Source organism: Pinus tabuliformis, chromosome 6 (assembly GCF_031772625.1).
Source record: "Pinus tabuliformis cultivar Carrire ecotype Pingquan chromosome 6, CPIR1, whole genome shotgun sequence".
Classification (NCBI taxonomy): Eukaryota; Viridiplantae; Streptophyta; class Pinopsida; order Pinales; family Pinaceae; genus Pinus; species Pinus tabuliformis.
The window spans coordinates 169357066-169371862 of record NC_142292.1 but is presented as its reverse complement, the minus strand read 5'-3'; the positions used below and the strand labels follow the sequence as shown (position 1 = coordinate 169371862).

The window sequence follows — 14797 nt, the reverse complement described above, 5'->3', positions numbered from 1 at the left end:
ATTTTATGTTGGGGTAATCAGGTTGGAGAGCTTATCATTCTTGGAGAGGATTGAGATCAATGGGAGGAGTTTCACAACATCAAGGCACGAGTTTTGTATCTCCTTTATGTTTATGAAATTAATACAAACAAGCATTTCTTCTCACTTCATTGTTTAATGGATTAATTGATCAATTTCATGGATGCTTTATGTTATTTATATTTTTCCATTGGAATGATGTTATTTATATTTTTCCATTGGAAAGATGTTTGTTACTAGTCTCCTTGATCACTAGTTTGAATTGTTAAATCATTTATGTTGCATATGCATTTGATCCTTTGTTGTTTCCATGTGTGCAGGTCTAGAATGAAGCATGGAGGAGCTTCATTTAAGCACAAAGGGGGATCTTCATCAAGCATGTCATAATAAGGTATGAATTTCCTTTTCCCAACTTGTTAGCTTATGATTCAAGAAATGATAGATTCAGGGAAGGAATTAGCTTGTTTGGTTGTTTGTTACTAGTTTCCTTTTAGGATCTAGGGAGATAGGGATTTATATGCCTAATATATATATTCCCAGCCAAATGTTCATGTAAAAGCGACATGTCTGACTGATCTAGGGGGCGGGACATATAGGCTCGTGCCTACTCAGCCTCCATTATGGCTTGAATGCAAGCCTCATGTGCCCCAATGGAAATATGGCCAAGGAAATCCAGCAAGTAAGAGGGGATTTCTTGGGAAGGTAAATGTTATACATGCCACAACCAAAAACCACTCACTACCACAACCAACTACCACCCACGCTAGAGAGAAAAATAAATCAGAGAGAACCTGGATGTAAATATGACACAAGGTCTCATGTGACAAGCTCCAAGAAAAACAAATATATGTCAAACCTCCAATATCACCCTCCAAAGGATCCAAACTAGAGATCTAACAATATGTGTGTATTTAGTATCTGACACAAATAATAATTGTCAGCGTCACTCCAAAAGAGGAATGAAAGAAGGTATAAAATCCCAAAATGGAATTCTCTAGGAAAAAGTAGGACAGTCTTGAGTGAACACCTCAAAAATGGGGAATGCAAATGGACATACCCAGAAAAAGAACTGATCACTGGAAAGTAGGAAAAATGGGCCACCACCTTGACACAAACTTCAGCCAAGGAGAAATCATAGAATGTACAGAGAAGAATCGTGATCAAAACTTCGAGCAACCATAGTAGGATAAAAAAAAACAACACCACCACCGTAGCAAGAAAGACCACCATACAGGCTCCTCCACACTGCGACACCTACAAAGAATAAATAATAACATCTCCTCCCAAAACCAACAACAACGACGTCAATCTGAGAGGAGACTCAAGTAATTCTCATAAGTGAATATGTCCCAACCACAAGCTACTAACCAACACGTCACCAATCACATACCAAAATATATTATCATGCATGTCGTGAGAAACCATAGACACAACCATCCATATGCTGATATGGGGTCTTCTAAGTCTACCAAAACCAATATATACACAACTTAAAGGCTTTCATCTTAGGAACAACATGCAAAAATAGCAGAAATACGAAACCAACATAAACTACACGTCCACCAGCAATGACTGCAAAGCCACCTTATGCTACCTCCCCCACAACACCAGATCATCTGTAAAATATGACTCCAAGAGAAGTCACACACCCCACACACTCGAAATAACAAGGACATTGATCACCAAGACTATCCAAAGGAGGGGTGTTAATGATATGAGGAACAAGAGGATGATTGAAGGTCACAACTTCTTGAGGAGGGGAAGAGGTCGGACAACAAGGGAATACGAACATGTTCAAATGAAAAATATCTGAGGGGTGGAAATCATATGAGAGAAAGCGAAAACATCCTGACAGTAAGAATGATGACCAATATAAATATAAAGATAATCTAGAATAGCACAAAGAGTGGATCTTCCCCTCTATAAGCATGGGATGCCATATGACACAACCACCCCTCATTGCTCTTTAGTTTGGCAATTACATTCTCGTATAACCATATAGCACCAACTTTCAACTCGAGAGGAACCTTTAGCTCTTCTAATCTATTCCAAAGGTTGTATCTAGGAACCGTATCGAAAGCCTTTCTAAAGTCCACAAAGCAAAAAAATAAATTGGATTTATCATTACAACATTCCTTTGCAATGATCCTAAGCATAACGAGGTGGTCTATTGTTGAGTGATGCCTTCTCAAGCCTGCTTGGCCTTTAGCCCTCTTACCTTCACTTTCAAGCCATATCCTTAACTTCTTTTCCAAAATACTACCATATAAATTGGCTAAGAGAGGGCTGATCATAATTGTCCGATAATTAGAGGGGTTATTTGTATCCCCACTTTTAAAAATAGGGATAATGAGGCTCTCATTCCAAGGTTTAGGGAAACCTTGCTTGATTGCTTGATTGAAAAGCTTGTGGATGTGGGGGATGAGGACAGGACCTCCAATTTTTAAGATTTTTGCCTGGTAACCTTCAATGTCCTTAGCTTTCCCATTAGCGAGGCGATTAACCCCAAACTTAATGTCTTCTAAAGAGAAAACTTCTTTCGTTGTGAGCAGGGTTTCCAAATTATCCATGACATTTGGAGATTCATAAAGCTTTTTAAGATAGGAATTCCAATCGTGAAGAGCAATTTTATTATTATCTTTAGTCTTCCTAGTCAGAATCTACCTCCAAAATTTCTTAGGAGCTACCTTAGAGAGGTGTAAGAGATTCTCCTATCTTTGACGAATGTACTGCCTCTTTTTTCTTTTAGTTAGGGCTTTGTATATTTTTATCTTGTCCATTTTAAGAGATTCATCTTCATCTTCCTTAATTGCTCTCCTCGCACTTTTACAATCTTTGTCATACCATGGATTGGTTTTTCTATTTCTTTTATTATTTGAAACTTCAATTGAGAACTTGTTAATAGAATATGAGAGGGTTGTAGTAAAATTATGATAGAGGTCTTCTATGTTGTCTATACTAGAGAAAGGAAGCAAATTAGTTTCTAATTCATTTAGAAAGATATCATTTTTATTTCTATCAAATATTAAGTTCTTTTGGCTGTAAGTATTATTTTGTGTGGGAACTCTATGCATGACAAAATTGAGAGTTATAAGTAAAGGCCTATGATCAGAGTCAGGTTCGTGGTCGTTTAAGATGTCAAAATTTATTATTTCGTTGTATAATGGAAGATCGGAAATAACGTAGTCTACCACGCTGCTACCAAGTCCATGGATGCAGGTCATCTTGTTGGAATTGGGCCACTTCGTTAGACCGTTGCAAATTATGAGACCCTGAGCACTACAGAGCTTGACTAGCTCCGACCCAAACAAATTTTCCCTGAGGTCTTCAGAGCTCCTTTTGTACCTACTAGCCAAAGTAGGGTCTTCGTCTAACCAAAGAGGATTAGGGTTGGAATGATTGCTTAGAATAATAACTTGGTTGTTTGAAGTTCGAGCATTAAAGTCGCCTATTAAAAGGATATTACCGTCATTCCTTAGGCTAGAAATATCATTCTCTAAACCATTGTAAGGGTTAGTTTTATCTAGATTATTCTTCTTATAGAAGTTAGAATTGTTGGGAGAAAATAACATATTTCTATGTAGGACTTTTTATTATTAATGTCACTGATCTCTCTGTCGAACTATATTGGTTGTGAGGGTTGTTTTCATAAATCCTAGCATGGGGGGAGATGTTCTTCTTAATGTAACAAGCTATTCCCCAATGCCTCTACGGAAGGATCGCTTGTTCCAGGTAGACCATAACGTAAAGCCATCTATGTTAGGGACCTTAGATTCTTCGTGCTCCCAAGTTTCAACAAGCAAAATAATATCAACATCATTTGAAATCCAACTTAGCTTGGGGTTGTTGTTCCATGGGAAGCCCGGACAGTTCCAAGAAAGGATCCGGAGCATGTTTAATTGCTATTGATTACTATCTTTTTGGTTTCTATCTCAAATAAAGTCTTTTCTATTTCTGATTATTGCCCATTTTCCTTCCTTTCTAGCTTCTTTTACCTTTTTAACCTCCTTTCTTGATTTTGCTTGATCTTCTGGAATGAGACCTTCATTTATGAATATTCCCATTCCTTTTAGACTTGAGGTTTTACTAAGTATGTCGTACTTATGATTAGTGGAGCTCACCTTTATGCGGATTAGTCTTCCTTTATTCTCAGTTAATTTCCCCAACCTTGTTGCTTTTGTGAGACACAGTGTTTCAATTTGTAATCTATTATGTAATTCTGTTTGGGCTAAGGCTTATATATATATATATATATATATATAATTTTCTCATATTGTTAAGTAAAATGTTTTTAGAAGTGTCATTTTTTTAATTATTTCAATTAAAAAAAATGTTTATTCTTCTTGAAAATGGATAAGTTTTAAAATTATTTAAAATTTTAGTTAATTATATCATGAATTTAAATCTATTTTAAATTTAAATTTATTAAAAATTCAAAATAATTAAAAAACACACATACTATTTAAATTAAAATAAATTTATATTAATATAAATATATATTTAAATGTAAAAATAATAATAAATATATATTTTAAAAAATAATAAATATATTATTTAATATTTACAGAAATGGTTATATTTAACTTATCTATATTAAAATAGATTATAAAAAAAAAATCCTTACCATATTAATTTGTCTAATACTTAATTGTAAACCGTACTTCACTCTCCTACATGTAACAATATTGATTGGTAAAATGCCCTTAGTGCTCTCCACACAAATCAAATTACAGTAAAATCTAAGTAGATTCAATAGAAAAATCAAATAGCAAAAATGATTTTTTTACATACCTTGAGCATTTGGTCCACCGATCCTTTTGATGGAAGAACACACTTGGCACCGGGGAAAGTCTCGTTCATTTTCCTAATCCAAAAGAAGAGTAATAATGGTAATAAAGAAAATTAATATTGCACATCCACAAACTTAAATCCTCATTCATTCATTTTTCTGTGATTGTAGATTTTATCTATCTAATATGTTTAGAGCCTTGATGTGTTTCATGTCAATTTGGATGTTAAAATCTACCATCGACATAGCTTCAAATATTCAAATCCAAAAAAGTAATTTTACATAAAATCAATTTCACTATTTTTCCTTCTTACTCAAAGACTGCAGTTATTGCTTCATGCAGCTGTTCACATTTCAGAACTTTTGTCTTACTTCCTTCGCCTTCTGTGTTAATTCCTTCACCTTCTGCTAAACTGTCAAATATGTCGCCTGATATCCTAGCAACATATCCTTGTGAGATGCGGGCTGCATCACAATATGAATATCAAAATAATAAATAATGATCAGTAGCTCTAGCATCTAAAAACATATTCAATCAAAATCCTTCTCAATGTAGTACACCTCACATATTAATATGAAAATCTACTTTCTATATTTTCCATAGGGAAAAAACGCTGAATTTAATATGATAAAACCAGTACATATGTCTAAAAATTGTTTAAAATGAACTGCATACTAGACTACAGGCATATAGACTTTCTATAAGTGGAGGATTTCTTTCTGATGTGGTCATTGATAGGATGATAATAAAACCAAGAAAAAACAATTTCATATCTGACCATTTTAATTTGAAAATGTCTCAAAAGGCATTGTCTACTGATGTTAAAATTTCATTTATATATATAGATGGCTGGAATCTGGATTGTGAATTTTAAATTTTTAGTATTTCAATAGATAAAAAATGAAAAAAATGAATAGATAATTGGTCCATATATAAATGATTTGGAATGATCTTTTTATGCTCGGTCTCACCCATTTTGAATAAACCTTTTACTTTTTTCCCTAGTATATTTTTTGATCGGGATCAAACAATTACGCAATAGATCAATCTATGGATCCCATACTTACGCAATAGATCAATCTATGGATCCCATACCTCATTCTATCACTCGTACTTTGTCTAGATTTCGAACAGATTTGAATATTAAAATAAATTTAACTTAATGAACCATCCCTAAAACACTCCAAATTCCATAACTTAGACAATATATCTATATCTATATCTATCTATCTATATCTATATATATATAAATATAAATTTGACGATATTAAACCAAAAAGCTACTGGAAAACCAACCTTTTCAAACAAAATTGTGAGATTAAGTTGTTTCAAAATAATTATGGCAAAGGTTCCCCAAAAAGCTGAAAAAAATATGTAATTTTTGTAAAATATAATGAAATTAAGACTTTCTTTCAAAGAAAATAGAAAAACCAATACGTTTAAAAATGTTTGTAAAACCGCCATAGACATTGGCCATGGTGGCCTTGATCTCTGATAGGCTCTCCTTTATCTTATTCGCATATTCTTCAGGGACACAACCTGCATAACAACATGATCGTGATTCCAAATAATTACCAGTACCTCTAACTTCTCAACAAAGTCAATCTTTACTACATGTAAGAAACATATTTATCAAAAATTTGGGTCTCAGATTCATACACAGAAAATTTTGCAAACCCCCGCAATCTTGACCCATGTCGTCCTTGATCTCTGATATTATTAGGCTTCCAGTCTATTCCCTGATACTTCACAGCACGCTTATATGCTGCTGGTAACACAAAACCCTTATGAAGAGATGGTATACTTATTATTTTTTATATTGCGAATGTTAGGTTTACATTCTTCTTAAAGACTGATTAAATCAGAATAATTGTCTAGTTCCAAAAGTTCAAGAAAATTTGGAGAATGCTGGGCCCTCATGTTATTCCAAACCTTTGGCTACCATTTATTCGAATTTACAGTTCACATAGGGCCAGCTCCCCTTAGCCATCTCTGTACATCTGGCAAGTCATTTATGATATGACATATAAATGATTAAACTGACTATTATAATAATTTTATTTTCGCTGAAAGGACCATGAGAACCAGAAAAGAAAAAGTACGTCGCCTTCAATCTGCTAACAACGTTCCAGGCGAGAATTGCATGGGCCATCAACTTTCTTAAAGAAAAAAGAATTATGGATTGGACAAAGTATTGATCCTACCCTCGACAAAGCCATGGTATGGGGCCTCAGTTTCCATTAAAAATATTATTATAAGTTGGACAAAGCATTGATCCTGCCTTGCCATGAACGTTTCGGTGTCACTTCCGCACTGCGACAACTCAAAATATGGATAAATTCGGAATGTCAATTCAATCAATCAGAATGAAAATGGTTATGCAGCTTCTCCAGAGATAAACATATTCAATATATTAATTTGATCCCATTATGAATATATATAATATCATCCCATTATATATATATATAATTTTTTCTTAAAACATATTCAATATTTTACATATTTATATACTATTTTTATTTATTTTTATTTATATATAAGGTGAGAAAACTTATTATAATTGAGTTGTTAAACAAATAGTGAGTACGAGTTTACTCATCATTATTATTCAAAGAAACTCTGTAAATGCTCTTTGACTTATCATCCTTATTCAAGAAAAACTTGCTAAATATTTTTTAACTTATTTCCTTACTTTCTAAAAAAAATAAACTCTTAACTAACAAAAACAATTTTAAAACATACTCAGACTAAACATATTTATAAATTTTATTTTTATTTTTTATTTTTATCTTGTAAATATTACACCCAAAAAAACACAACACATATGAATGATTAAAATAAAAATCTATTTTGAAAACTAAAAGATCACTTCCATAATATTACATAAATCTATTTATATCAATTCTAATCCATCCAACTCCGAAGTTACCCACCTTGACCTCACAGAATATTAAAGCACAATTTTTTTACTCGTGTCCCCTTTAAAACTACAACATCTCTTAGTAAGTGCTACATCGCGTATCAGCATTCACAACTTTCTCAAAACCTAGGGTTTTCCCTAGGACTGCATGTATTCTCTTCTCTGATCTGACCTAATATTTACTAGTTTTCACTTTATAATGATTAGTTTAGTCTCTTTGTCATCTCGTTGGTTAAGTTTACTCCTTTTCATATTATAATCAACTTACTGTCTTTCTCATCTGGTAAGTTAGGATGAGCTCACTACTTTTCACTTTAAAATAATTTAGTTATAATTATTCATTTATATATTTCTCATCATATAGATCAAATATTATATTATTTTTTATCATAAGCATCAAATAACTTAGGTTAAAAGAAATTAATACATAATACTTATTATTTAACTTTAAAAAATAATTTTGTTTAATTAATTATTAGATATAACCTAGATCCTCAATCCATACCTTCGATGCTTCCGAATGAGACATAAGTTCACAATAAATATTGATGTATGAGGAGGTTACTTGCACTTAGGTTCGTTACATCATTAAAGTGTTGTAAGTGGGTGACATCATTAAGGTGTTGCCATTTAGAATAAAATCTTCTCATGGAAGGCTAAGGTGCGTTTTGTTTGGTATTTCATAGTATATTGCAAAGGAAGGTGTCATGAAAATTGTATTATGTTTGGGTAATTTGCGATAGCATAGTATAATTTATCATATTTATAGGATACATATTTAATTTTTTATAATGTTATTGGTATATATGGACAATAATTTTTTTTATAAAATTATATTAAAATTTAATGGTTAAATAATTTTTTTTTTTTTTTTTTAAATTATAATTTATATTTTTATAATATTTAAGATAGAGAACATTGAAGATTTCCAAGTCCTTAGATGCTTTCTCATAATAATAAATTGAGTTTTGATGATTTCTATGGAATGTATTGAAGTTTGAAGATTTTTTCTAATAATATTTAAATAATTAATTGATGATATGTAATGGTTAGTAATTGTTATTTAGGAAGGAAGAGAATTATGGAATTCAAGTTTTGGAACTGAGGTAATTTATTTTCATGGATATGAATTGTTTTGCATAAAATTTGTAAGAAAATTGGCTTTTAACGAGTGATATCTCATTGAGGAGAGTTCACAAAGGAGAAACTATGGCGGTTTAGGGTTTTTGTCAGACCCCGCAATGGCAGACCTGCTCAGACCACAACGCCCCTGCAACAACTCATCGACAACGCTGGCAATAACATACGTCAATGAATAGAGTATTCGTCATGGATAACCTCCAGGGGGAGGACAAGGTGCCTCCCCCCAATGATAAAGGAGAACCTCAGATGCACACGGAAAATAACGGGAAGAAGCCACAAGATGAAGCGGAAACGACTCGTAATGCACAGACGGACAACACATGAAGGGATGAAGTTCCTAAAGCAACCTGCAAACCTGTTGCAGCAGAAAGGCCAAAGATTGAACTACCAAGTCAAAGAATCAACACCCAAATCTAGTACATGAAGGATCATGCTTTAATAGGGAAATTTATTGGCTTCTGGCCCACAAAGAAAGCCCTGCATGGTTGGATTGCAGCCAAATGGAAACCAAAAGGGCACATCACCTTGCAGCTGGGACCAAAGGGCTTTGTTACGGCAATCTTCATAGAGGACTGAAATAGGGTCATCGATGGAGGACCCTACTTCTTCAATGCTATTGGTCTTTACCTGAGAGACTGGATTGAGAGATTCAACCTGAACAAAGAAGATCTAAGCTGGGCACCAGTCTGGATCTGCCTTTATTCCCTTCCTCTGGAATATTGGGATGAAAATTCACTGAAAGATATTGGAAATGGACTGGGGGAATTCATTAAAATTGCGGAGAAGAAAAAACTCAGAATATATACTTCCTACACCCGCATTTGTGTCTATATGCATCTAAGCAAAGCTCTTCCAAATGCGGGAAGTGTATATCATGATGATTTTGAGTGGATTTAGTCAATAGATTACAAACATGTTCCATTCAGATGCAGAAAATGTCATGCCCTTGGCCATCTCTTTCGTGATTTCTCGTTAAATACGAAGCCCCAAAATTATACCTCAAAAAAACTTGATTCTGAGGGTTTCACCAAGGTAAACAATCGCAAAAAGAACCACAAAAAACTTGCATCTAACCCTAAAAAGCCTTCCACCAACACCTCAATGCCATCCAACAGTAATAGCTTTGATATCTTAGCTCATCTTGACCCGACAGCCACTGAATCCCCTTTACCCTCCGAGGAGCCTCTCGAGGCAACCTTTAATCTCAACCCCATAGGTTTAGGGCAATCTCTAAAGCCCTCACAATCCATAGATCTAACCACCTCCACGCCCAACCAGACATCGATCTGGAAACCTCATGTCATGGATATATACATTTTGTAGCAAGAGACCACCATTGCTATAGACTTCGTGGCGAAAGCAGTGTGGCCAAGCATATGGAGGAAGAGCCTGAAAGTATAAACATAAGAGATCTGGACATGTTGGGACTAGAACAAGCTTGCAGGGAAAAAGAATTTGACAAGATCCCAAAAGGACAGTTGGAAAGCTTGGAAGTCATCCTTTCCAGAGCACATCAGCAAAGATCTCTAGGTATTCAACCCGAAATCAATGGGATGGAAAAAACATTCCTAAAGACAATAAAAAATGAGGGAGAAAGACAGACCTCCAAAGAACCATTCATATTGGGGAAATGCTGGTGGAATCAGGAAGATATTCCAATCTTACAAAGTTTTACAGTCCCCTACCCAATAATGGAACATGAAGCTCACATCTTGGGATATAAGAGGGCTAAACAGCCCTAGGAGATACAGAATGATAAAAAAACATGATTCATCAGGAGAAACCCAAATATTCTTCATGCAAGAAACAAAATGAAATTCTACCACACTTGGCAAAACTCTTGCCAAAGCATGGCCAGGTAATCAAGCAGTAGCAGTGGATGCCTTAGGAACTTTAGGAGGACTAGCAATAGCCTGGGATGAATGAGCTATCACACTCACTAATATCCATGTGAGTCATCATTTCATTCAAGCTACTTTTCATATAATAGGGACAATTGCGCATGGTCACCTTACCAATGTCTACTTCCCCTAGGAGGCAGTGCATAAGATAGACATTCTGAATACATTAACTCTGATCAACTCCACTAGAATTCATCCACTTTGGATTATAGGAGGAGATTTCAATATGATTACTAAACTGGAAGAAAAAAGTGGAGGCAGGAATAAACAGGATAATGAGAGTATCCATTTAAATAACTTCATCAAAAATAACTGGCTTATAGATATGCCATTCAATAATGGTATCTACACATGGAATAATAGAAGAACAGGCTCCCAACAAATCGCCTCTAGACTAGATAGATTTCTGCTTTCTGACAATGCCATCCATCTTAGAGGAGATCTTTGTGCCTCGATCTTACCGCTTACTAGCTCAGATCACTAGCCTATTTCACTCCAATGGCAAAGACCTGGGAACAACACTCAGAGACTTTTTGTTTTGAAGCTTTCTGGTTGATGCATCCAAACTTCACCAACCTGATACATACAACTTGGAAAAGCTTCAGTCCTCTAGAAGGTTCAAAAATGTATCAACTCCAACAAAAACTCAAACATCTCAAAAAGAACATCAAGCAATGGAATCAACTGACCTTTGGCAATATCTTCCAAGCTCAAAATGCTCTGGCTCAGGAAATGAAAAGAATCCAGCAGACAATCATCACTGAAGGCAGAACTGAAGCCCTCTCAGAGCAGGAAAAGCTCCTTCAGACACAAATAGCAGAAAGAGAAAAGCACGAGGAGATACTCTGGAAACAAAAATCTAGAGTCAGATGGCTTAAGGAGGGAGAGAGAAATACAAAAATTTTTCATCATACCACCATACAGAGAAGAATGCACAATAATATCACTCATATTCAGAATCAGCAAGGAGCACGCTTGGAAAAACATGAGGACATAGAACAAGAGCTTCTTACTTATTTCAAACAAGTGCATCAAGAACCACAAGTCGACCGACAGCCAGCTATAGAGAAGATTATACAGAACATTCCGAAAATCATAACAGAAGAACACAATCAGCTCCTCCTTCGTCTGATATCTCTACAGGAAATCGAGTCTGCTATGCGACAACTCAAGGAAGGAAAGGCACCCGGTCCAGATGGTTTTACCTCAAATTTCTTTCACAACTTCTGGGATCTCATTAAAGAGGAAGTCTGGCAGGCTGTTGAAGAATCCCAGACTTCACGATGGATGCTTCCCTCTCTGAATGCGACTTTTATTGCCCTTATCCCCAAAGAACTGCATTCTCTAACTCCGGACAAATTCAGGCCTATCGCTCTCTGTAATGTCATTTACAAAATCATATCTAAAGTTATTGCCTCTCGCCTGAAGCCGTTGCTACCTTTGCTCATCTCGCCAGAGCAATCGAGGTATGTGGAAGGCCGGCAAATCACAGATGGCATCATTCTCACCCATGAAATCATACACTCCCTGAAGCAACTCAAAAAAGCAGATATGCTCCTTAAAATTAATCTTTCAAAAGCTTTCAATAAATTAAGTTTGAATTATATTCAAAAGATGCTGATAGCCTTTGGATTCTCCCCTCCTTGGGTTAGATGGGTTATGAGTCTTATATCCTCCACTTTTTTCTCCATTCTGGTCAATGGCATACCTTCCACTCCCTTTCATCCCTCTAGAGGCATCCGACAAGGAGATCCTCTTTCCCCCTTTCTGTTTGTTTTAATGGTGGAAGGGCTTGGACGAAGTATAAAAAAAGCTCTTCAATCCCAGCAGCTTAGAGGTCTTTCTTTCCCCAACACCCCAGCTTTTACCTACCAACAATTTGTGGACGATAACATGTTGTTTGGCCATCCCTCAGTTCAAGAGGCACATAAAATAAAATCCCTTCTGAATGAGTTCTCTGAAGCCTCTGGTGCCAGCATAAACAATGCTAAATCCCAAATTTTTTTCTTTCATACCCCTTCCATCACCCAATCTTCAATAGCTCACATTTTTGGATTCTCAGTTGCCTCTCTCCCCTCTAAATATCTGGGTGCACCCATGACTGACTCTGCTTTAAAGCACTCTACCTGGCAATTGCTCCTAGAGAAATTGGAAGCTCACCTTTCCTCCTGGACGTATAGAGCCCTCAATATGGCCAATCATCTAGTATTAGTCAAAGCTATCCTGCAATCCATGCCTCTTTATTTATTCTCTATTTTGGTAGCACCAAAATGGGTGCTTAAGAAAATAAAAAATCTTCAGCAAATTTTTTATGGGGATCCTCAGGACAAAATAGAAAATGGGCACTGGTCAAGTGGGCTACAGTTTTCCTTCCAAAAATTTCAGGGGGCACTGGGCTTCATGATCCTCAACACAGCAATGCAGTCATGGGAGCATGTTTATGGTGGAAATGGATTTCTGCTCCGCATACACCCTGGGCCATCCTCTGGACTACCAAATATGCAAACAACCGACCGACAGATGAGTTAATTCGACTCACCGAAGTGGGAAAAGGTTCCTTAATTTGGAATGCGGCTAGTCAGCACAAAGCTATAATCCAACAACATAGTTTTTGGGAAATAAGGGATGGCAACAATGCACATTTTTGGGATGACTCACGGTAGCAGAGACCCAAGCTACGTGACTTGATTAGACCTCATCAGACACAAGAATGGGAAGAGCATCAAATGGATAAAGTTAGCCAGCACTGGATGCCTACTCTCACGCAGGGATACAAGCAATGGATGAGCAAGGCCCACATCATTAAGCAAGGAACATAGTCTATTCATAAGAATTTGGAGACAGAGCTTTTCAACAGGAAAATTCATTTTTCTAACAAGAAGGATATAATACGATGGGGTTATAATGCACGAGGAACTTTCACCACTCAAGAGGCTTACAAACTAATAACTTGCAATCACACATTCAAGGATCCACTATGGGACAAAGTATGGTCCCCAAAAATATGGCCAAAAGTTTCTACTTTCCTCTGGTTGTTATGTCAAAACAAAATACTCACTTGGGACAATCTCAGGAAAAGAAGTTTCCACGGACCCTCCATATGCCCCAACTGCAAACAACAGGAAGAAACCATTCTGCATCTCATGAACTCTTGCCAGTTAGCAAACAAACTTTGGGAAAAAGCAAGTTTCAGATGCCAAAAAGAAGGAAGAATTAAAGAGGATATTACCAACACCATATGTAGTTGGGCAATCAATCCGTACAAGAGCAAACTGTTAAACTCTTTATGGAAAATCATCCCAGGTCTCCTTATGTGGACTATATGGAAAGAAAGGAACCACCGCATCTTTAAAGATCAATCTACACCATTAGAAGTCCTATGGAACAGCGTTTGCAAAAACCTTCAGGAAACATTAATGCTCCAAACTTGGACTGAAGAGGACTTTCCTTCCCTTCCACAGGAGCAGAGTATATGGACAAATTGGAATCTTCGGATGAACCAGGTACAGGCAAAGCATAGTAAATCCTCTTTACACCACAAATACCAAACAAATGGATCCCTCTGCCACATAATATGATCCAATTAAACTTCGATGGAGCCTCCAAAGGTAACCCAGGCAAAGCAGGCTATGGAGGAGCTTTCAGGGATCACAAAGGCAAACCTCTTTTAATTTTCCTAGGCTCAATTGGATGGGATACGAACAATTCTACAGAGCTAGAAGGGCTATGGCAAGGGCTTATTTTAGCTCAACAACACAGCTTATTCCCCCTAGTAATTGAAGGCAACTCTTAGATTCTCATTAATATGGTTAATCAGATTTTGCAGGGGACCCTGGCATACAAAGTGGTCAGCAGCTGGAGATTGGCAGAAATATTAGAGCTCATCGAACAATGGCTCACCACCCACAGAGCAGTTACCTTCAAACATATTAGAAGAGAAGGCAAAAAAGTGGTTGATCTCTTAGCTAATTTAGGGGTAGAAGGTGATCGGACTCTACATACAGGTTCGCTCAATACAATCACCA

At 36.0% G+C, this 14797-nt stretch overlaps 1 protein-coding gene across 1 annotated transcript; it reads right to left on the bottom strand.

Moving 5' to 3' along the window:
* Positions 1 to 4779: 4779 nt before the first annotated feature.
* On the bottom strand, positions 4780 to 6632 carry LOC149257920 (uncharacterized). Its single transcript, XM_089391907.1, has 4 exons — positions 6468 to 6632; positions 6246 to 6347; positions 5122 to 5272; positions 4780 to 4882 (listed from the first exon to the last, which is right to left on the bottom strand). The coding sequence occupies exons 1-4, from the start codon at positions 6502 to 6504 to the stop codon at positions 4780 to 4782; spliced, it is 393 nt and encodes a 130-aa protein (XP_089248033.1). The 5' UTR covers positions 6505 to 6632.
* Between the last annotated feature and the right edge of the window lie 8165 nt (positions 6633 to 14797).

Excerpts from the sequence above, each read along its gene's own strand:
- LOC149257920 (XM_089391907.1), bottom strand. The coding sequence starts at position 6,504 with ATGGGTCAAGATTGCGGGGGTTTGCAAAATTTTCTGT. Across the intron at positions 6,348-6,467 it reads GGGTTTGCAAAATTTTCTGT|GTTGTGTCCCTGAAGAATAT; the intron begins GTATGAATCTGA and ends GTTGTTATGCAG. Across the intron at positions 5,273-6,245 it reads TTTTACAAACATTTTTAAAC|CCCGCATCTCACAAGGATAT; the intron begins GTATTGGTTTTT and ends ATTGTGATGCAG.